Genomic DNA, 22,745 nt, shown 5'->3' with positions numbered 1-22,745 from the left:
GTCGATCAAATTTGGACCCATACAAATTGGACTCCATAAAACCCACAACCTCCCAGAAAGTTAAAGATAATTTATGTGTACTACAAGAAGTTTGATTTCTGACGACCATTTCTTAACGAAGGGACATAAAACCGATCATTATAAGTGTATTTGTAGCAACCAAATTTTTTTCCAATCGTTAAAAATTAATTTTAGCTCAATAATAACGAGGGGATAATATTCGGCTGTCAAAATATAACTAAGCCGGTCGTTATAGTTATTAATTAATGAAAAAGTGACGCTAACTTTTCCCACTTTTTTTCCCAATTCCGCCAAATCTCCCACCCCCATCCCCCGAAAAAGGAAAAAGCCCCAAGACTTCAGCTTACAGTTCGTATAAACCTAATAAGCCCGAAGACTTCTCTAACAGTTCCTAAACCTTTGTTTTGAACGAATTAGCAGAGAACTGCCACGACAAATTCAAATAATTAGAGTTCGTGAAATTCAGCGAATTAGCCAACGAAGCTACTCGTCACCTCCATTGACAACAGCTGCTCATCTTTGAGGTTCTTCTCATCATGGTAAGGTTCAAAATTTTACCCTTTTCTATGTGAATTGAGTAATAATTTCGCTAGAAAAGGCAACGATATCTGTCTTGAATGGAAATTTTTTGTGAAACTTGTTTCTTATTTTAAACTATACAAATTTGATCAGAGGTATGGGGTATGAGAATTGGCTAAAGTTATTTGGTAGTATGTCTCTGTTTTCAATCTCAATTGTGTAACAGTAGCTAAAAAACCTACTGGGTTTTCAACTACATCAACAAGTGCAACAGTAGATTTAGGAGTCCCAACAGTAGGTCGATCACCAGTTGCATTCAATGCAACATTAGCCTCCAACTTCGAACCTATAGTAGCTGCTTCAGTTCCACTTTTTCGACTGCCACTGCTACATGATTCTTAGTATTGTTTCCTCGATCACGCCCTGTAACAGCTACACTACTCAAAGCATCTACATCTTCAAGACCTTGCCCTTCATCATGCACAGCAGTAGGTTTAATAACTGTTGATTTTTCAACCATCTCAAGTGCAGCAGTATTAGCTTGATTTGCCCAGATTTCACTGAAGCCTTGTACTCCTGCTTAGCAGATTCTAGCGTCCCAGTTTCCTGCATAAGAGACGTTTTTACACCAGCAGTGGCATGATCAGCTATAGGTTTTTGTTGTTGATTACCATATGTAAGTACTGCCTTAACACCTTTAGGTGCTGCACTATCCAAAGCAACAACACCTTCAACATCTTGCCCCTCATCATGCACACCAGTAGCTTTTAAAACTGCTGGTTTTTCAGCTATTTCAATTGCACCAGTAGGTCGATCACACAGCCCAGTTTTCTTCTCCTGCACAACTATTTTTTGATGATTATTACTCTGCTCCTGCCTAGTATTAATGTGACCATCAACTGTAGTAGCAACCTTAGCTTGAACACGATCAACACCAGGGCCCTTAGCAATTTGCTTTTCCCCCTCCAACTCCTGAGAAACATTCTTCACAGTTGTAGCTTCAGAACCTGCTGGTTTTTCAGCACTTACAGCAGTCACTACACCTCGATTAGTAATCGTTTGAACCTCAGGAGCATTCAGTGCAATATTATGATTTTGTATAGCAGAACCAACAACCTGTTAAATCCTCGCTAAAGTAGTAGCAGCTGGAATGTCACAAGGGAGTTTAGAAACAGGTTTCTGTTGATCCCTACTCAGTTGCCCAATTTCTATAGCATCAACCTTACCACTCCTACCTCCTTGATCAACCAGAGTAACCTCTTGTTGTTCATTGCCATTTGTATCTCGAATCAAAGCAGTATCAAGACTGATGAGATTAAAAGAAGGTACTGCTAAATTGGTCTTTTGATCCTGTACGAGAAAACCATATAGATATTAAAGAGCACCAATATTTGTTTAACTTTTTGGTAGTATTAAAATGATATATCTTCTATCAATAAGCACCCAAAAATCAGCCTATTGAAGGTTTTGAATCTGCATTGTTTAGTTGTCTTTTTTTTTTTTTTTTTATCTTTACAAGATTGCTTACTGTCCATATTGGATCTTGCACGACATCACACTAATTCAATTATTTGTCAGAATGTTCTATATTTTTCAATAAAACAAACAATTGTGTATCATGATATTGTAATTTCAGTCAGTATTGAATGTGGTCCGTGATGATTTAGCCAACCCCAATTTGTTCGGAATTGTTTGGGACTGAGATATAGTAGTAGATTTGTAAAAGGTTTATGTTTTTTGGGAATTTGAAGCTTCAATTTTCATTTTACAGAAAACTTTATTTTCTTGTGTTGGTTTTGAAGGATTGGAAGTTATGGAGCTTTGATTATCCTATAGTACTTTGCAGGTTTGTCACCATCTGAACTCTTCCTACGTGGCTTGATAGGTTGGTATCAACCTGGATATGTCATTTAAGTTGTAGGTTTTGATGAGAATGGAGTATCTATTATTTGTACTTCGATAAATATACAGGAAAGACCTAATCTTTTTGGTCATAAGTAGATGTAGAATAAAATTGGTACTTGAAAAACTATGCTCATTTTCTGTAGGTTCTAGTTGTTTGTAAGCTGCTTATGGAATTTGCATTGTGTTTAGTATAAAGCTTGAGGAACAAGATTAGATTCTAAGCAGAAACAAATTTGGTAACTTTCTAACTTAAATTTAGACATTCAGTGGTCATCCAACGAGTTGAACTTTCCTTTCTTGAACTGGAATCTAGTTTTGAACTGCTTGGTGCCAATTTTGCAGCGTTAATATTAGCGAGTTTATCTTTATCTTGAGTAGATTTTTTCACTATTAATATTAGTTGTATTAGTTATGCGGAAAAGAAAAACATGAACCAAACATTGTATTAGCAATGCTACATTTTATGTGAAAAATAGAAAAAACAATCAAACATTGTATAACTTATGCTAGCTTCTATGTGGAGATTATTCTTTCCCCTTCTTTTAACCAAGCAATGTATAAAGTTATCCGGATAACTCCTCTCTAACCGGCTACCAAACGACCCCCGGATGGATGCAATGGATTCATAATGTCATTCTGGCTAGTTTGTTATTAAGGTATAGTTGAATGAAGAGGAATTGGCAGTTAGAATTGAAATGGTCCTTTTTAGCAATAAGGAAATCAATCTATGAAATGTTGTGGTTTCCAACATAGTAAACATTTAATCTTTAGTTAATTTAGGAGTTCTTGAATTTTTAGTATAATTTAGCTTAAAGTCCTTTGTCCATTTAATTGTTTGTCTAACTCTCCTATTCAGATGTTAAAACTTAGAATACTGTTTATGCAGGTCAGTCGCCTATTATACTTGATTGTTCACAGCATTTACAGTCACAAGGAGGTTTTCTTGCGAGAGCTTGTGAGGTGAGGACATCTCTCTCCTTTTCTTTTCCCAAGTGGCAAACGTCTGAATACTACTCCATTGTTTTCTTGATTACATCAATAATTGTTCATTGTGTGAAGTTACTGGTTGTAGTTGGCATAGACATCATGATCCATGTTTATGTCAAAAACCATTTATGTGTCATAGATTATGTGTCTCATTTTCTTACTTGCATTGATATTTATGTGAACATGTTTGACTGGATACAGAGTTTAAGAAAAATGAAGACTTTTTGAATTCGTGCTCCTAAGAAAGTCAAAAAAGGGTCCAGAATATTTGTGTGGTTATAAAATCTTTCTCATTAAGCGTAGAATTGAAAGTTTAAACTAAATTTTTTTCAAATTTAGAAAGAGGTCATTCTTTGGAACAGACCAAAAAGGAAAAGAACTCATGAAAGTTTGGATATTTATCAACTCTTTTATTTAATTAGGCAACTCACTTGTGATGATGGAAGTTTCGTATTGGATTCCATTTGATTTCATAGTTCAGCAAAAGATTCTAAAACTATACCAGTAGATTTTCTCTTAACTGATTATATGTTCTTATATGATGAATATAACTTGCTAAATATTTGTTTATCTTCAGGTTTCTATACGTCATGTTTTTGTAAATTATCTTTATTATTGTTGTTTATGGCCATGTAACTTCCTAACTTCTTTCAAAGACCTTCGTATGTTCATATATGATAATATTGACATTATAGACATCTGTCACTCAATTTCTTTTTGTGCTAGGTTGACATGAATCCATCAAAATATCATAAGTCTAAAATGGAATCAAGTTCGAAGATTGTTAAGCATATGTACGTTCCACCTGGTACCTTAGCAAGGGGGCGAAGACAGAGCTTTAGAGCATTGGGTTCTGTAAGAGTAAATGCTGAACAACGAGGTTAGATTGGCAAAAGTAAAGCTTTTAATGTATTAGCTTCTGATCTGAATAACCTAACTCATAATGATAGTCTTGCACCTTTTGGTTTTGATCAAATATTTGAAGGTGATACTCTTTTTTCTCATGAAGAAGAAGAGACGTGGGACACTCGGAGAAGTGAAATAAGTATTTTATTATTTCAAGCTATAAGATATTTTCGTTGTTATTGTATAAGAACTATTTTTATATTTGACATAAATTGAAATTTGCAGGGCTTTTTGAATTTGAAAAGGTAAAAAAACTGAGAGGAACAAATTGGTGTAAAAATGTTGCAGAACTCAAAGTTGGAGAAAATGTTGCGCCTCCTAGTTTTGATCAAACATTTGAAGGTGATACTCTTTTTCCTCATGAAGAAGAAGAGATGCAGGGCACTCAGAGAAGTGAAATAAGTATTTTATTATCTCAAGCTATAAGACTTTTTCGTTGTTATTGTATAAGAACTATTTTTATATTTGACTTAAATTGGAATTTGCATGGCTTTGTTGTTACGCCTCGCAGTATTACGTCGATGTTATGCTCTACAGTAATATATTACGATGATGTTACCATCTGCAGTAGTATATTACGATGATACTACATCCTGCAGTATTACACTACGGTGATGTTACGCTTCACAATATTAAGTTACGACAGTGTTGCACCTAGCAGTATTATATTACATTACGGTGATGTTACGCTTCACAGTATTAAGTTACGACAGTGTTGCACCTAGCAGTATTACATTACGGTGATGTTCCGCTTTGTAGTATTAAGTTATGACAGTGTTGCACCTAGCAGTATTACATTATAGTAATGTTATGCTTTGCAGTATTAAGTTACGACGATATTGCACTTTGTAGTATTGTACGTTAGATTTGTTGTAAGGTAATTGACATCAATCCAAGTAAAAGATTATTTGGAGATTATAAGGATTATGCTATTTAACAAGTGATGAATAAATTCGTAAAAGTGAAAGGGGAAGCAAGTCAAAGAAAATAATTTTTTCGTCCAAGTTTGGCATATTGGGGTAAAATACGGCCCGAGTTAAAATACCCGATATTTATGGACTAGTGACATGCAAGGTACTACATGCCTATGCTAGAAAGGTGTATAAGGTATGTGAAAAGTGAGTAATATTTTAAGTAAGTGGAAATAATTCTTAATTTTTCGGGTAATTGGTTAAATACCGGGTAGCGGAATATTACCTAGTTAATTAATTAATTATTTGTTGGATAAGATTAAAAACACCCCAACCCACCCTATGTGGCAGCAAGCCCACTAAGCAATTATGTGACTCATGGTCACATTAGAAAGGTGGCATCTTGACAATTCAATTGCAAGACACCTAATACCTTAACACTTTTAAAACCAAATCATTTTACAATTCTTGAAAAGTGCCAAGCGTGAGTTATGCTCCAAAAATCATTAAAGACATTCTTCAAGTCTTTCAAACAAGACTTTTAAAAGTCATTTTCACTCTTTCAAAACCAAGAACGTGAGCTTCTGAGAATTGAAGAATGCAACAACATGGTTCTATAATTTCAACAATTATAGAACGTTAATTTCCCAATACAATTTTTAGAATTTTAGCAACGGAGGAATTTTGCGGTTTTAACGGAGTACGGTGTAACTTTTTCCAAGGATATCATACGGATTTTTTCTATTCCGGATATGTTAAGGCTAAACTCTTATTTCATTTTGCATGATCTTGTCATTACACGATTTTGTTAATGAGCCATAAAGAAAAATTCATATCCCCGAATTTACGTATATTTTGCTAGTTTTGCAAATTGCGTATATTTTCCTAGTTTTGTAAGTTATAATATTCTTCTTATCAGGACTTCATATTCAGTTGAGTATTTCCTTCTTCCAGTCAAGAGAGCAGAGAATTTACATATATACAGTATTAAAAGTATTTTCATTACCATCGAACTATAATCGATGGGCAGGCCCCTATTGGGCAACCTCTGATCAGATGGTAAGTTATCTACTGAGCCTACTGTGGCCAAGAGCTTATGAGCGAGCCCAGTTGGTCGAGATACAGAGCCTAGTATGGCCGAGCGCCTATGAGCGAGCCTACTACGATAGAGTAGTTATATATATATATATATATATATATATATATAGACCGAGCCTTATAGGGCCGAACAACTATTTTACTTACTATATTGAGAGAGTTGAGTCAGTATTAGCAGGTAAGCATATCTTCAGATTATCTTTGACTTCCAGCTACTTGTAGTTATTATATTATCAGTTCAGTTTCAGCTTTCAGTATATTGCCTTACATACTCGGTACATTATTTCGTATTGACATTCCTTTTGCCTGGGGACGCTGCGTTTTATGCCCGCAGGTCCAGACAGACAGGTCGAGAGCCCTCCAAGTAGGCTATTAGCTCAGCGGAAGATGTTGGTGCGCTCCATTTGCTTCGAAGTTGCGTGTTTGGTTAGTATGATTTAGACGTGTATTGTTTGGTATGGCGGGACTCTGTCCCGACCTTTATGATATTTATGTATTCTTAGAGGCTTGTAGATATATGTCGTGTATGTGAAAGATTGTACGGCCTTGTCGGCCTATGTTTTGAATTTATAAATGATCATGTTGGCCTATTGGGCTCGTATGTCACGTGTATATGATGATGTAATAAGAAAGATACGTTACGTTGGTACTCGGTTGAGTAAGGTACCGGGTGCCCGTCATGACCCATCGATTTGGGTCGTGACAAAAGTGGTATCAGAGCAGTTCTGTCCTAGGGAGTCTACAAGACGTGTCTAGTAGAGTTTTGTTTATGGGTATGTCGCGCACCACACTTATAAGCAGGAGGCTACAGGGCATTTAGGATTGTCACTCTTTCTTCTTACTCTAGATCGTGTGGTAGAGCTCATTTATAAGAATTCAAATTCCGAGATTCTTTTTTTTATTCGTAATAAGACGATACCTACATCCGAAAAGAAGGTTAGAAAGAGAGATAGTTGTGCAAGAGCTGAGTGAGAGGAATTGGATTTTTGTATGATGCTTACGATAAGTAAATGTGAGGTCTTTAGCAGATCATGGGTATATTGAAAGGTGTAAGCTTCCTGATAAGAAGCCTTAGGGCAAGAATGTCTATCCATCTTTATGGTGAAAGACAATGAGAGATTAAAAAGATAAATACAAGTTTCAACAAGCAGAAGAAGCAAGATGAAGAAGGGTACGAGGTGCCTAGTTAATGAAGGTTAACAGCGTTTATAATTGAGGCAGAGGAACATAAGATTTTTGAGTTATATTCAATAGTAACAGAGGTATATACAATTGGTCGCACCCATTCCAAAGATGCCCTATGGGGATTAATAGAAGTAGTATAAGAAGATACGATAGATGAATTGTTTGCGTCAGTTGACATTTCCGAAGGATATTGCAAATATGCTAATAGATCTCTTTATGAGACACCTAGATGGTGCACTCTAAAATAGTACAGTTAGATATGAGTACTACAAAGATAGGCACTGGAAGCCTTAAAGGGATAAATATTACCTTAGTATGACTCCCATCCCTAGTAGAACGAGAATGCTTGGCAACCCGAAAAGCCAATGGATGAAGCAAGGGTAGCTAAAAACAAAAGAATATCATGTTGAAGTTTTCAAAAGAAAGTGATCGCAGAAATATTAGCAGGGTAATGAGAAGAGAGATACGGAAGAATTATGAGTAAGATGCAATACATGGATGACAACGGTAGAGTGTTATAGAACCTATAGTCAAATGAAGAAAGAGACGAAAGGTGATAGGCCTTAAGACAATAAAAGAGTATAGGCCATACAGTCATATCCTCATTTCGAGAAATAAGTTCGCAACTCTAGCGTGATTATCAAGAGGAAAAGTTAGAACCCAGAGTAATAGAACCAGTATGGATTGGTGAACAAGATAAACAAAACATAAATTAGGGACTAAGTGACTGTGATAGTCGCCATCATAAGAATGTCAGATTTTGTTCCGCCAATAATAGAATGGACGACAAAAGAAGATTCATGAGAAATTTAGAGAACGGTCATTAACGAAGGCACTTCCCTACAACAAGCAATGTGAGCAAAGTTCAGCTTAAGGGACTGTATGTGCTAGCCATACTAGGTTTCAGCCTCGTGAGTAAGGAATTTTGCTATCTTTGGTATGGAAGGATTACCGCAAGGCGAGTAAGAGTCATTGATGATGTGAAAGGATGCCAAAGATGAAAAGGTGAAACATCTATAGGCAGGTCGTCGTAGCTCCAACTCTTAGTACTCTCCTAAAGGGGGGGAATATGGAATGATAAAAGGAAGAATGCGATAAAAATGAGAAAGAGATGAGATTGCACTAATCCAAATGCTACAGATATGTTACGATTCCAGAATATTATGCAAACGCGACGTCAAGGAGAAGAAGTAAGGGTTCCTGCCCGAGATGTTATTGATAATTAAGGAGCCAGTGCGAGATGTAAGTTAAGACCAAGAAAATAACCCAAGAAAGATTTCGCGGAATATTGACATGAGGATGGGCCAACGAGTAGTTAGTAGTTAATTCAGAAAGAGCCTAGCTATGGCTAGTCAAGAGGATACAGAACAAGACAGCAGGTCGTGCAAGATAAAGATAGTAAAACCCAATATAGTGAATTTAGCCCCACAATTATGGCATTGTAATACTTGAGAAATATTCAAATAGGAGTTGGGGTAGTGAAAGGTACCGTATGAGTGTTACAGAAATAAAAGATAGTTCCACTGGGAAGACAGTCAAAACTTCAATTCAGAAGTAGCCGTACGAGCAGATGAGTGTGGAGGTAAGTAACTAAGGATAATTACAAGTGAGCACGAACATAAAATATTCTATCGGGAATATGATATAATAAGCTCGCATCTTTACAAGAGTCAGAGGATCCTCCCTAAGTACAACAGTGAAGGACTAGCTGAGGAAATGAGGAAGAAGGCTTCAACCTAAGCACAACGACCTAAAGAGAAAATGATCGTGTAACAACAGTCTCGCAACAACATTGTAAGCACTCCAAAGGAAAGTGGCACCTACCGTGGCTAATGAACGGGAAGTAAAGTTAAAAGTAATATTCGAGATCATATGAGTTATATGAAAACTCTGGCATGTGTGGACACTAAGATAAGCTAAGTATGGACGCAACAAGGGGGCAGAAAGACCAGGAAAAGTAATAGCTTACGTTGAAAGAAAGCTAAAATGGAACGAAAGAAATTATTCGATCAATGATCCAGAGTTAGTACATTATGGATACACTCAAGATTTTGGAGCATTAACCATACAACATATATGTTGACAATCATACAGCCGTAAAAGATTCCGGTATAAGTTAAAAGAAAGAATTGAGTCCAGATCATAGACAAAAGAATAAATTGTTAGAAGATTGTATCATGGATATTCCATAGCGTCTATGGAGGGCTAAAGTAATAACTAATACCATAAGCCGCAGATTGGAAGATAACTTAAGCCAGCATAAAGGCCGATCAGAAGAAGAAGGAAACTAAAGAGTTACATCAATAAAGTAAATCAGGAATCTGATTATTGGACCCAGAAGTTATAGGAATCACGATTGAGAACATAGTAGAATCACTCTTAATATTAGAGGTGCAAGAGAGATAGCACAACAACTATGTTCTATAAGGGCTCTACGATAAAGCCAGTTAGAAGGGTACCAGTCTCATAAGAAGTCAGTATGAAACTCCCACAGGATTGTGTATGCACTAGAGGTGCAAGTATTATAATAGAGCTTCAAGTTATGGACGTGAATTACACCTAGGTGGAAGGGAGGTCATGAGAAAGATAGAAGATACGATGCGAGATTTTAAGATAAGTAAGGTAAAAGTGAACAACGTATGAGATAAACAAAGGCAGAAGATCGTAAATAGTCCATACTTCGGATAAAAGGGCCAGAAGCACGAGGATTCAATATCCAAGAATGATAGTGGCATCGTCGGTGGAATATCTTCTAGTCAATGATTTCTAGGTATCGAGAGGTCTAATTAATAAAGTAAAGAAGAGTTAGAGACGATGTGATGTCTCGCTTGATGTTCTAAAATAACACAAGAAAATTTAAGCAAGTTGAAGGAATATTACGAGTAGTATAAATAGATATGTATAGATCGCGAGCTAAAGTATGGGAAAGCGACAATGTTTTAGGAGGATAGGAATATGGATAAGAAAGGGCAATGAGAAGGTGACGAGAATGGATTAATCCTCAAGATTAGGCCCATGAAAACAAGGCAGCTAATGACTTCTCTATGTTATAGTAAGCTCAGTATAGCCTGAATGGACTCAAAAGAGTTACTCTTCATAAGTAGCATTTAGAAGAGATGGAATGCTGTCCTAATAGTAGGATAAGGGTGTAATTGTGATAAATAAATGATGACGTTTGGGCCTTCGATTGAGTAATAATTTGAAAAAAAAGAAGAGAAAAAGGATTCATGAATTGTACGGGATCAAAATACTCATGTAAGAGAATCACCTTGGGATGCTATAGAATACGGTTATTGAAGTACAGTATCGCCGCTAAGTGGATCAGAAAAATTACTTCGATGTGACGACCCAACCGGTTGTCTTAAGAATTTACGTCCAGATCCCCTATTAACTGGTTTTTTCCGTATTTATTTCTGCTATTTTGAATTGTCGGGGTGTTCGATTTTGAGTTTTGGAGAGTTTTGGGACACTTAGTCCCTAAATGAGAGCTTAAGTGTTGGAATTTGACCGTAGTTAGAACAATGTGAATATGGCCTCGGAATGGAAATCCGATGGTTCCGTTACCTCCGTTGGATGATTTCGAGCTTAGGGGAGTGATCAGATTGTATTTTGGAGGTCCGTAGCTAATTTAGGCTTGAAATGCCGAAAGTTGAATTTTTGAAGTTTCCGGCTCGATAGTGAGATTTTGATCCGAGGATCAGAATGGAATTCCAGAAGTTGGAGTAGCTCTGTAGTGTTGAATATGACGTGTGTGCAAAATTTCAGGTCATCCGAACAAGGGTTGATAGACTTTTTGATCGAAAGCGTATTTTGAGAATTTTGGAGTTCTTAGGCTTGAATCCATGGTTGATTCGTCGTTTTGATGTTGTTTTAGTGTTTTATAAATTGGTATAAGTTTGGGCAGTGGTATTAGACTTGTTGGTGCTTTTGGTTGAGGTCCCAGGGGCATCGGGATGATTTCGGATGGTTGTCGGAAGAATTGGAAGTGGGTTGAAGTAGCTGAAGCTGCTGATATCTGTCATAACCGCACCTACGGTTGGGTCCCGAAGGTGCGGAGCCGCAGAAGCGGTGGAGCAATCGCAGAAGCGGAGATGAGGCAGGGGTCAGGAACCGTAGAAGCGGCATAAGTACTGCACCTGCGTGACCGCAGATGCGAATTCTGGGTCGCAGGTGCAGCAGAGAGGTTTTAAGCGAGAATCGCAGAAGCGGTATCGCGGATACAATTTTTGGAACGCAGATGCGGGATTGCTGGGCAGAACATATAAATAGTTGCCTTCGCGAATTTGAGCTATTCTTTCACCATTTTCATCCAGGAAGTGAGCTTTTGGGGAGGTTATTGAGATGGAATTCAAGGGAACTTCTAGGAGGTAAGATTCTTGGAACCTAAACTCGTTATTGGAGTGATATTTATCATTGTAAGCAAGAAAAATTAAGGAAAATCAGTGGTAATTTGGGGGTTAGGCTTGACTGATTAGAGACCTTTGAGTGATGATTTGAGGGACCATTTGAGGCTTGATTTTGGTAATTTTAGTATGACTGAACTCGTGAGAGTGTGAGGATTCTGGAAATGTAAATTTTACTCGATTCTGATACGTGGGCCCGAGGGGTGTTTTGGTCATTTTACCTAATTTCGCGTTTTAGCTTAGAATTTCTTTGTAGAATCAGTTATTTGAAGTGTTATTTACATTATGAAATTGAATTGAATAGATTTGGGCCATTTGGAGTCAAATACTCGTGACAAGAGCGTGGTTTCAGATTGATTTGAGCTGGTTCGAGGTTAAGTGGCTTGCCTAACCTTGTGGGGGGACTTTCCCCTTAGGATTTTGTATATTTGGTAATTGAAATGCATTGTACGTGAGGTGACGAGTGCGTACTTGTGCTAATTATTGGAAATCCAGTTTTCATTAAGTAATTACTAGTATGTTTCCTTTCCTATTTTTATTACTTGCACTATTAAGCATGTTGTTAGCTTAGGAAAGCATGTCTAAGTGATTTAATTGCTTTATTTGGTCAAACTGCCTTGCCTGAATTTGGTGCTTCATGCTAGGCTAGAATTACTTGTTTGCCTTAATATGAAATTTACCATTTCTGAATTTTTTCCTGTTGCTGCTGTGTATTTACACTGGGACTACGAATGTAGGATTCCGGTAGCTCCCCTTGTCTGTTTATTTGGGACTACGGATGTGAAATTCCGGTAGATCCCCCTTGTGTGTTTATTTGGGACTACGGATGTGGAACTACGGTAGATCCCCCTGCACAGTTACATGGAACTATGGGACTGCACCTAGTAGATTCCCCTAGTACTAGGTATTTATATTTGGGATTACGGATCGAGATTCCGGTAGAACCCCGTGCACTGATAGTTAGACTACGGGATGGTATCCCAGGAGATCCACTAGATAGTTGTAATTGGGACTACAGGACGGTATCCTGGAAGGTGCCCCAGTTGTTATCTCTATGTTGAGTTGTATTTCTCCCGTGATTTATTTTGTCTCTGTTCTAGTTGTTGTTGTTTCTTTCAATTCTATGTTATTTCTTACTGTTGCACTTATTTATACTATTTTATTCCACACTATTAACTCTTATATTTATTTAACCTCAGTAGGGCCCTGACCTTCCTCGTCACTACCCGACCGAGGTTAGGCTTAGCACTTATTGAGTACCGATGTGGTGTACTCATGCCCTTTATGCGCATGTTTTTCATGTGCAGATCCAGGTACTTTCACTCAGTCTTATTATCCTTGAGGCGAGGCACTTCTGTAGAGACTTCGAGGTATATCTGCCGCGTTCGCAGACCGAGGAGATCCTTTCTATTCTCGTTTTTAAGTATTAGCCCTTCTATGTTTCTTTTCTTTGTTAGACATTCTGGAGTTAGACACTGTTAGATAATCAAAGGCTTGTGGTTTCATGGGTTTCCAGGTTGGGGACAATGTATTAGTTTTGACAATTAATATTGTGTATGCCGAGTGACATTTTTAAAAGTTGTTTTATTATACTATTTTCTGTTTTAAATTATTTTTCTTCCGCAAATTGGTTTATCTTCCGCAATTTAGGCTTACCTAGTCGTAGAGACTAAGTGCCGTCACGATAGTTCACGGAGGGTGAACCAGGGTCGTGGCAAGTTGGTATTAGAGCTCTAGGTTCATAGGAGTCATGAATCACAAGCCGGTTTATTAGAGTCTCGTTGATCGGTACAAAAACGTCTGTACTTATCTACGAAAGGCTATGTAACCGTTAGGAAAATTCCACTTCATTTGAATTCCTTGTCGTGCGATATTTTTGATATCACAATTCTAAACTTCTATCTTCTGTTCTCTCACCAATGGTGAGGACACGCGCTACCAGAGATGATCAGGCTCCTGCGCCCCCTGCGAGAGTCGTTAGAGGTCGAGGCCGAGGTAGAGGTTGAGGACGCGCATGCGGTGCAGCCAGAGCACCCGCGCGAGCTGCCACTGAGGAGCCACCAGCAGTTCCCGCCAGAGCCCAGGCACCGGATACGCCTACTGCTACTACTACTCCAGCACTTCAGGAGACATTAACACAGTTCCTGAGCATGTTTGGTACATTAGTTCAGGCGGGGTTGATTCAGGTTGTACCAACTACTTCACAGATCAGGGAATGGACCTAGACTTCCGCCACCCCCACCCCAGAGCAGCGAGTTCTCATTGGTCGGGTTCCAGGTGTCATAGCATCATAGCCTGTGGTCCTAGTTAGCGGGTGGTGAGGACCTCTCACCGAGTAGAGGACAGGTGGGTCTAGGAGAGAAGGGACAAACGAGGTCAGGAGAGAGAGTATAGGGAAGTAAGGAGACCTCGTAGACGGGAGAGACCCACTGGTCCTTATTTTGGAGGAAGAGTACGGCATGGTAGAGGTTTTGTGGGTCAGCCAGCTCAGTTTGCATCTCAGATTTCATACAGTGTTTCAGGTGTTCAGGGGTCTTGGAGTACCCATACCGTACAGTTCCCACTGCCACGTCCTCCCAGAGCTTTTTTTGAGTGTGGTGACACATGTCATATGGTGAGGGATTGCCCTAGACTTGGGAGGAGTGCACCTCCACAGACTTCTCAGCCACAGTGCGCTCCGCAGAGTTCTCAGGCTATGATCACAGCACCAGTTGCTACCCCCCTGCTCATCCAGCTAGAGGGGAAGGCCAGGCCATGATATTATACCCTTCCTACCCATACCGAGGCTATTGCCTCTAATTTTGTCATCACAGGTATTATATTGGTTTGTCACAGAGATGCATCGGTTCTATTCGATCCTGGCTCCACTTACTCTTATGGGTGTACCTCGGGATTCTTTGAGTTCCCCTATTTATGTTTCTACTCCTGTGGGAGATTTTCTTGTCGTGGACTTCGTTTATCGGTCGTGTTTGATTGCTCTTAGTGGTTTTGAGATCAGAGCCGATTTGTTATTGTTCAGCATGGTAGACCTTGATATTATCTTGGGCATGGACTTGTTGTTGCCCCATTATGCTATTCTTGATTGTCACGCCAAAACTGTGACGCTGCCAGGTGTACCGCGTGTTGAGTGGAGGGGTGCTTTAGATCACACTCCTAATAGAGTTATTTCTTTCCTTAAGGCTCAACGAATGGTTGAAAATGGGTGTGACGTGTATCTAGCTTATGTGAGAGATGTCAGTATTGATACCCCTTCAGTTGATTCAGTCCCAGTAGTACGGGATTTTCCTGATGTATTTCTAGTTGATCTTCCGGGCGTGCCGCCCGATAGAGATATTGACTTTGGCATTTATCTGTTGTCGGGCACTTAGCCCATTTCTATTCCTCCGTATCGAATGGCTCCTCCTGAGTTGAAGGAGTTGAATGATCTATTACAGGAATTGCTTGATAAGGGTTTTATTCGGGTCAGTGTATCACCTTGGGGTGCTCTTGTCTTGTTTGTGAAGAAAAAGGATGGTTCTATGCGTATATGTATTGATTATTGCTAGTTGAATAAGGTTACAGTGAAGAACCGTTTTCCTTTGTCTAGTATTGATGATCTGTTTGACCAGCTTCAGGGCGCAAGGGTGTTTTCTAAGATTGACTTGCGCTCAGGTTACCATCAGTTGAAGATTCAGGAGCCAGATATCCCAAAAACTGCTTTCAGGACTCGGTATGGTCATTACGAGTTCTTTGTTATGTCATTTGGGCTGACCAATGCCCCAGCAGCCTTTATGTATTTGATGCACAATGTGTTCCGGTCGTATCTTGACTCGTTTGTCATTATCTTTATTGATGATATTTTGGTGTATTCCCGGAGTCGGGAAGATCATGAGCAACACCTGAGGACAGTGCTTCAGACCTTGAGAGAAAAGAAGTTATATGCTACGTTCTCGAAATGTGAGTTTTGGTTGGATTCTGTGGCATTCTTAGGCCACATGGTGTCGATTGAGGGTATTCAGGTGGATCCAAAAAAAGTAGAGGCAGTGTAGAGTTGGCCCAGACCATCCTCAGCTACAGAGATCCGCAATTTTCTTAGCTTGGCGGGGTACTACCATCGTTTTGTTGAGGGGTTCTCATCGATTGCATCCCCTATGACTAGACTGACCTAGAAGGGTGCTCCATTCCAGTAGACGGAAGAGTGTGAGGCGAGCTTTCAGAAGCTCAAGACAACTTTGAATACAACCCCAATTTTGATATTGCCTACAGGTTCGGGGTCGTATACGGTCTATTGCGATGCCTCGAGGGTTGGGCGTGGAGTAGTGTTGATGCAGGGTGGTAGGGTGATTGCCTACGCGTCCAGACAGTTGAAGGTGCATGAGAAGAACTATCTTGTCCACGATCTAGAGTTAGCTGCCATTGTTCCCGCCCTGAAGATTTGGCGCCATTATTTGTACGGTGTGCCTTGTGAGATTTATACTGATCATAGGAGCTTGCAACACCTGTTCAATCAAAAGGATCTAAATTTGCGCCAGAGGAGGTGGTTAGATTTGCTGAAGGACTATGATATCACCATTTTGTATCACTCGGGCAAGGCCAATATGGTGGCTGATGCCTTGAGTCACCGGGCAGAGAGTTTGGGGAGTTTAGCTTATTTATCCGCATCGGAGAGGCCTATAGCGATGGATGTTCAGGCCCTAGCCAGCCAGCCTATGAGATTGGATCTTTCGGAGCCCAGTCGGGTTCTAGCTTGCGTGGTTTCTCGGTCTTCCTTATTTGATTGTATCAGGGAGCGTCAGTATAATGACCCTCATTTGCTTGTCCTCAAGGACAAAGTTCAGCACGGTGATGCCAGAGATATGACTATGGGTGATGACGGTGTATTGAGGATGCAGGGTCGGATCTGTGTACCCAATGTTGATGGGCTTCGGGAGTTGATTCTGGAGGAGGCCCACAGTTTGCGGTATTCCATTCATCCGGGTGCCGCGAAGATGTATCAAGATTTGAGGTAGCACTATTGGTGGAGGCGGATGAAGAAAGATATAGTTGGATTTGTAACTCGGTGCTTCAACTGTCAGTAGGTGAAGTATGAGCACCAGAGGCCAGGTGGGTTGCTTCAGCAGATAGAGATTCTGGATCGAAAGTGGAAGCGGATCACCATGGACTTTGTAGATGGCTCCCATGGACCTTAAGAAAGTTCGATGCTATTTGGGTGATTGTGGATCGGTTGACCAAGTATGCTCACTTCATTCCTGTGTGTACTACCTATTCTTCTGAGCGTCTAGCGGAGATTTATATCCGAGAGATTGTTCGTCTGTATGGTATTCCAGTTTCCATCATTTCAGATAGAGGTACTCAGTTCACATCACGGTTATAGAGGGCCGTTCAGCATGAGTTGGGTACTCGGGTGGAGTTGAGTACAACGTTTCACCCTCAGACGGACGGACAGTCCGAGCGCACTATTCCGATTCTTGAGGATATGCTCCATGCATATGTGATTGAGTTTGGAGGGTCTAGGGATCGGTTCTTGCCATTGGCGGAATTTGCCTACAACAACAGCTATTAGTCCAACATTCAGATGGCGCCGTATGAGGCTTTATATGGTAGGCGGTGTAGATCCCCGGTGGGTTGGTTTGAGCCGGGTGAGGCTAGATTATTGGGCACATACTTGGTTCAGGATGCTTTGGAGAAGGTTAATGTGATTCAGGATAGACTCCGTACAGCCTAACAGAAGAGTTACGCGGATCAAAATGTTCGTGATGTTTCTTATATGGTTGGAGAGCGGGTTCAGCTTCGGGTTTCGCTTATGAAAGGCGTTATGAGATTCGGGAAGAAAGGAAAGTTGAATCCAAGGTTTATTGGCCCTTTTTGAGATATTGAGGTGTGTTGGGGAGGTTGCTTATGATCTTGCCCTACCTCCCAGCTTGGCAGGAGTTCACCCGGTAATTCATGTTTTGATGCTTCGGAGGTATCACGGTGATCCGTCGCACGTGTTGGATTTCAGTTCAGTCCAGTTGGGCAAGGATCTATCCTTTGTTGAGGAGCTAGTGGCAATATTGGACAGGCAGGTTAGAAATCTGAGTTCAAAGAACATTGCATCAGTAGAGGTTCAGTGGCGGGGTCAGCCGGTAGAGGAGGCGACCTGGGAGACCGGGATATGTGCAGCCTTTACCCTCATCTTTTCACTATTTCAGGTATGTCTCTATGCTCGTTCGAGGATAAACAAATGTTTAAGTATGGGAGGATGTGACGACCCGACCGGTTGTCTTAAGAATTTATGCCCCGATCCCCTATTAACTGCTTTTCCCGTGTTTATTTTTGCTATTTTGAATTGTCGGGATGTTTGGTTTTGAGTTTCAGAGAGTTTTGGAATATTTAGTCCCTAAATGAGAGCTTAAGTGTTGGAAATTTGACTGTAGTCGGAACAGTATGAAAACGTCCTCGGAATGGAAATTTGATGGTTTCGTTAGCTCCGTTGGGTGATTTCGGGCTTAGGGGCGTGATCGGATTGTATTTTGGAGATATGTAGCTAATTTAGGCTTGAAATGCCGAAAGTTGAATTTTTGAAGTTTCCGGTTCGATAGTGAGATTTTGATTTGAGGGTCGGAATGAAATTTCGGAAGTTGGAGTAGCTTCGTAGTGTTGAATGTGACGTGTGTGCAAAATTTCAAGTCATTCGGACAAGGGTTGATAGACTTTTTGATCGAAAGCGTATTTTGAGAATTTTGGAGTTCTTAGGTTGATTAGTCATTTCGATGTTGTTTTAGGTGTTTTAAGGATTGATATAAGTTTGGGCAGTGGTATTAGACTTGCTGGTGCTTTTGGTTGAGGTCCCGGGGACCTCGGGATGATTTCGGATGGTTGTCGAAAGAATTGGAAGTGGGTTGAAGCAGTTGAAGCTGCTGATATATGTCATAATCGCACCTGTGGTTGGATCCCGCAGGTGCGGAGCCGCAGAAGCGGCGGAGCAATCGTAGAAGCGGAGATGAGGAAGGGGCCAGGAACCGCAGAAGCGGCATAAGTACCGCACCTGCATGACCGCAGATGCGGATTCTGGGTCCTAGGTGCGGCGGAGAGATTTTAAGTGAGAACCGCAGAAGCAGTATCGCGGATGCGATTTTTGGATCGCAGATGCAGGATTGCTGGCAGAACATATAAATAGTTGCCTTCGCGAATTTGAGCTATTCTTTCACCATTTTCATCTGGGAAGTGAGCTTTTGGGGAGGTTTTTGAGAGGGAATTCAAGAGAAGTTTGAGGAGGTAAGATTCTTGGAACCTAAACTCATTATTGGAGTAATTTATCATTATAAGCATGAAAAATTAAGGAAAATAAGTGGTAATTTGGGGGTTAGGGCTTGACTAATTAGAGACTTTTGAGTGATGATTTGAGGGACCATTTGAGGTCTGATTTTGGTACTTTTGGTATGACTGAACTTGTGAGAGTGTGAGGATTCTGAAAATATAATTTTTACCCCATTCCGAGATGTGCGCCCGAGGGGCGTTTTGGTTATTTTACCTAATTTCGCGTTTTAGCTTAGAATTTTTTTGTAGAATCAGTTACTTGAAGTGTTATTTATATTATGAAATTGAATTGAATAGATTTGGGCCATTTGGAGTCGAATACTCGTGGCAAGAGAGTGGTTTCGGATTGATTTGAGCTGGTTCGAGGTAAGTGTCTTGCCTAACCTTGTGTTGGGGACTTTCCCCTTAGGATTTGGTATATTTGGTAATTGAAATGCCTTGTACGTAAGGTGATGAGTGTGTACTTGTGCGAATTGTTGGAAATCCGGTTTTCATTAAGTAATTACTAGTATGTTTCCTTTCCTGTTTTTATTACTTGCACTATTAAGCATGTTATTAGCTTAGGAAAGCATGTTTAAGTGATTTAGTTGATTTATTTGCTCAAACTGCCTTGCCTGAATTCGGTGCAGCATGCTAGGCTAGAATTACTTATTTGCCTTAATATGAAATTTGCCATTTCTGAATATTTTCCTGTTGCTGCTGTGTATTTACATTGGGACTACGGATGTGGGATTCTGGTAGCTCCCCCCTTGTCTGTTTATTTGGGACTACAGATGTGGAATTTCGGTAGATCCCCCTTGTCTATTTATTTGGGACTATAAATGCGGATTCCAGTAGATCCCCCTGCACAGTTTTATGGAACTACGAGACTGCACCTGGTAGATTCCCCCAGTACTAGGTATTTATATTTGGGACTACAGATCGGGATTTCGGTAAGCTACCGTGCACTGGTAGTTGGACTACGGGACGGGATCCCGGGAGATCCTTCGGATACATATGATGGGCTACGGGACAGTATCCCGGGAGATCCACTGGATAGTTGTAATTGGGACTACAGGACGGTATCCTAGTTGTTGTTCTTTCATTTCTATGTTATTTCTTACTATTGCACTTATTTATACTAATTTATTCGACACTGTTAACCCTTATATTTATTTAACCTCAGTAGGGCCTTGACTTTCCTCGTCACTACCCGACCGAGGTTAGGCTTGGCACTTACTGAGTACCGCTGTGGTGTACTCATGCCCTTTATGCGAATGTTTTTCATGTGTAGATCCAGGTACTTTCACTCAGTATTATCATCCTTGAGGCGAGGCGCTTCTGTAGAGACTTCGAGGTATATCTACCGCGTAGACCGAGAAGTCCCTTTCTATTCTCGCTTTTAAGTATTAGCCCTTTTGTGTTTCTTTTCTTTGTTAGACATTCTGGAGTTAGACACTGTTAGATATTCAAAGGCTTGTGGTTTCATGGGTTTCGAGTTTGGGGACAATGTATTAGTTTTGAGAATTAATATTGTGTATGCCGAGTGACACTTTTAAACGCTGTTTTATTACTCTATTTTCTGTTTTAAATCGTTTTTCTTCTGCAAATTTGTTTATCTTCCGCAACTTAGACTTACCTAGTTGTAGAGACTAGGTGCCGTCATGATGGTTCACGGAGGGCGAATCGGGGTCGTGACATTCGAATATTTCTTTATGTAACGTAAGCCCTAGTGGAAAAGTATTACGTAAGAAGTTTCAAGTTATCAGTGGTATATTGTAGATCAATATTGAGGCCAATCAACAATAGACAAAAGTCACAAAGTATGAGATGAGATTAGGTCGTCATTCTAAAGATGAGCAGTAATGACGAAGCATTAAAGGACTTAATTTATACATATGGAATAAGCAACGAGAGCAAGCTGGGATTTTGTAGCAGACCTCAGCAACAATAAATTAAAGTAAGAGTTATGGCAGTAAATTCATACGGTTGGCTAAACGGACCTATTCGATAAGATATAACAATATTCGTGAATTCAACAAAGTACCGAGCAAAGAACTTCAGTATACTCATAGATGCCCAAAGGGATATCTTATCAAGCTCTACATATAAAGCCTAGAGATTGGGCACATTTACAAGGTCAAAATCGTACAGGCTGCATGATGAAAGGTAGCAACAATTACGAGATTGGAAGGATTCCGACTACAAGTTGTGGTGTGAGAAGGAGGCCCAAGGGGGGAATGCCCTGGACTTTGGACTCATTCACAGAACAGTCTCTTAGATGGAAAGGGAAGTTCTAAAGTATTCGGAAGATATAAGTTATGGAAATGATAAATGCATCAGTCAACATTCGAAGCGAATGTTCCAAAGGGGGGGGGGGATAATGTTACGCCCCATAGTGTTACGTCGATGTTATGCTTTGCAGTAATATATTATGATGAAGTTACCCTCTGCAGTAGTATATTACGATGATAGTACATCCTGCAGTATTACACTACGGTGATGTTACGCTTCGCAGTATTAAGTTACGATAGTATTGCACCCAGCAGTATTACATTACAGTGATGTTACACTTTGCAGTATTATGTTACGATATTGTTGCACCCAGCAGTATTACATTACGGTGATGTTATGCTTTGTAGTATTAAGTTATGATGATATTGCACCTTGTAGTATTGTACGTTGGATTTACAACAACAACAACAACAACAACCCAGTATAATCCCACTAGTGGGGTCTGGGAAGGGTATTGTGTACGCAGACCTTACCCCTACCCTGGGGTAGAGTGGGTGTTTCCAAATAGACCCTCGACATCCTTTCCTCCAAGAATTCCCCACCTTGCTTTTGGGGTGACTCGAACTCACAACCTCTTGCTTGGAAGTGGAGGTTGCTTACCATCAGAGCAACCCTGTCGTAAGGTAATTGACATCAGTCCAAGTAAAATATTATTTGGAGATTATAAGGATTATGCTATTACATAAGTGATGAATAAATTCATAAAAGTGAAAGGGGAAGCAAGTCAAAGAAAATAAATTTTTCGTCCAAGTTTGGCATATTGGGATAAAATACGGTCCGAGCTAAAATACCCGGTATTTATGGACTAGTGGCATACAAGGTACTAATTGCCCATGCTAGAAAGATGTATAAGGTATGTGAAAAATGAGTAATATTTTAAGTAAGTGGGAATAATTCTCAATTTTTCGGGTAATTAATTAATTACCGAGTAGCAGGATATTACCTAATTAATTTATTAATTATTTGTTGGATAAGATTAAAAACACCCTAACCCACCCCATGTGGCAGCAAGCCACTAAGCAGTTATATGACTCATGGTCACATTGGAAAGGTGGCATCTTGACAATTCAATTGCAAGACACCTAATACCTCAACACTTTTAAAACCAAATCATTTTACAATTCTTGAAAAGTGCCAAACGTGAGTTATGCTCCAAAAATCATTAAAGACATTCTTCAAGTCTTTCAAACAAGACTTTTAAAAGTCATTTTCACTCTTTCAAAATCAAGAACGTGAGCTTCTGAGAATTGAAGAAGGA

General features: G+C 39.9%; 1 protein-coding gene across 5 annotated transcripts; it reads left to right on the top strand.

Moving 5' to 3' along the window:
- Positions 1-300: 300 nt before the first annotated feature.
- Positions 301-5,045, top strand: LOC104229875 (uncharacterized). Of its 5 annotated transcripts, none has more exons than XM_009782593.2 (6): positions 301-560; positions 2,377-2,425; positions 3,332-3,405; positions 4,159-4,312; positions 4,418-4,477; positions 4,564-5,045. In XM_009782593.2, the coding sequence occupies exons 1-6, from the start codon at positions 558-560 to the stop codon at positions 4,920-4,922; spliced, it is 699 nt and encodes a 232-aa protein (XP_009780895.1). In that variant the 5' UTR covers positions 301-557; the 3' UTR covers positions 4,923-5,045. The 5 variants fall into 5 exon arrangements, with proteins under 5 accessions (XP_009780895.1, XP_009780898.1, XP_070028341.1 ...); XM_009782596.2 differs by having other exon boundaries at positions 2,343-2,386; XM_070172240.1 differs by having other exon boundaries at positions 2,343-2,425.
- The last annotated feature ends 17,700 nt before the right edge of the window (positions 5,046-22,745 follow it).

Source organism: Nicotiana sylvestris, chromosome 4 (genome assembly GCF_000393655.2).
Source record: "Nicotiana sylvestris chromosome 4, ASM39365v2, whole genome shotgun sequence".
NCBI classification, from domain to species: Eukaryota; Viridiplantae; Streptophyta; class Magnoliopsida; order Solanales; family Solanaceae; genus Nicotiana; species Nicotiana sylvestris.
This window is presented reverse-complemented; position numbering and strand designations above follow the sequence as displayed.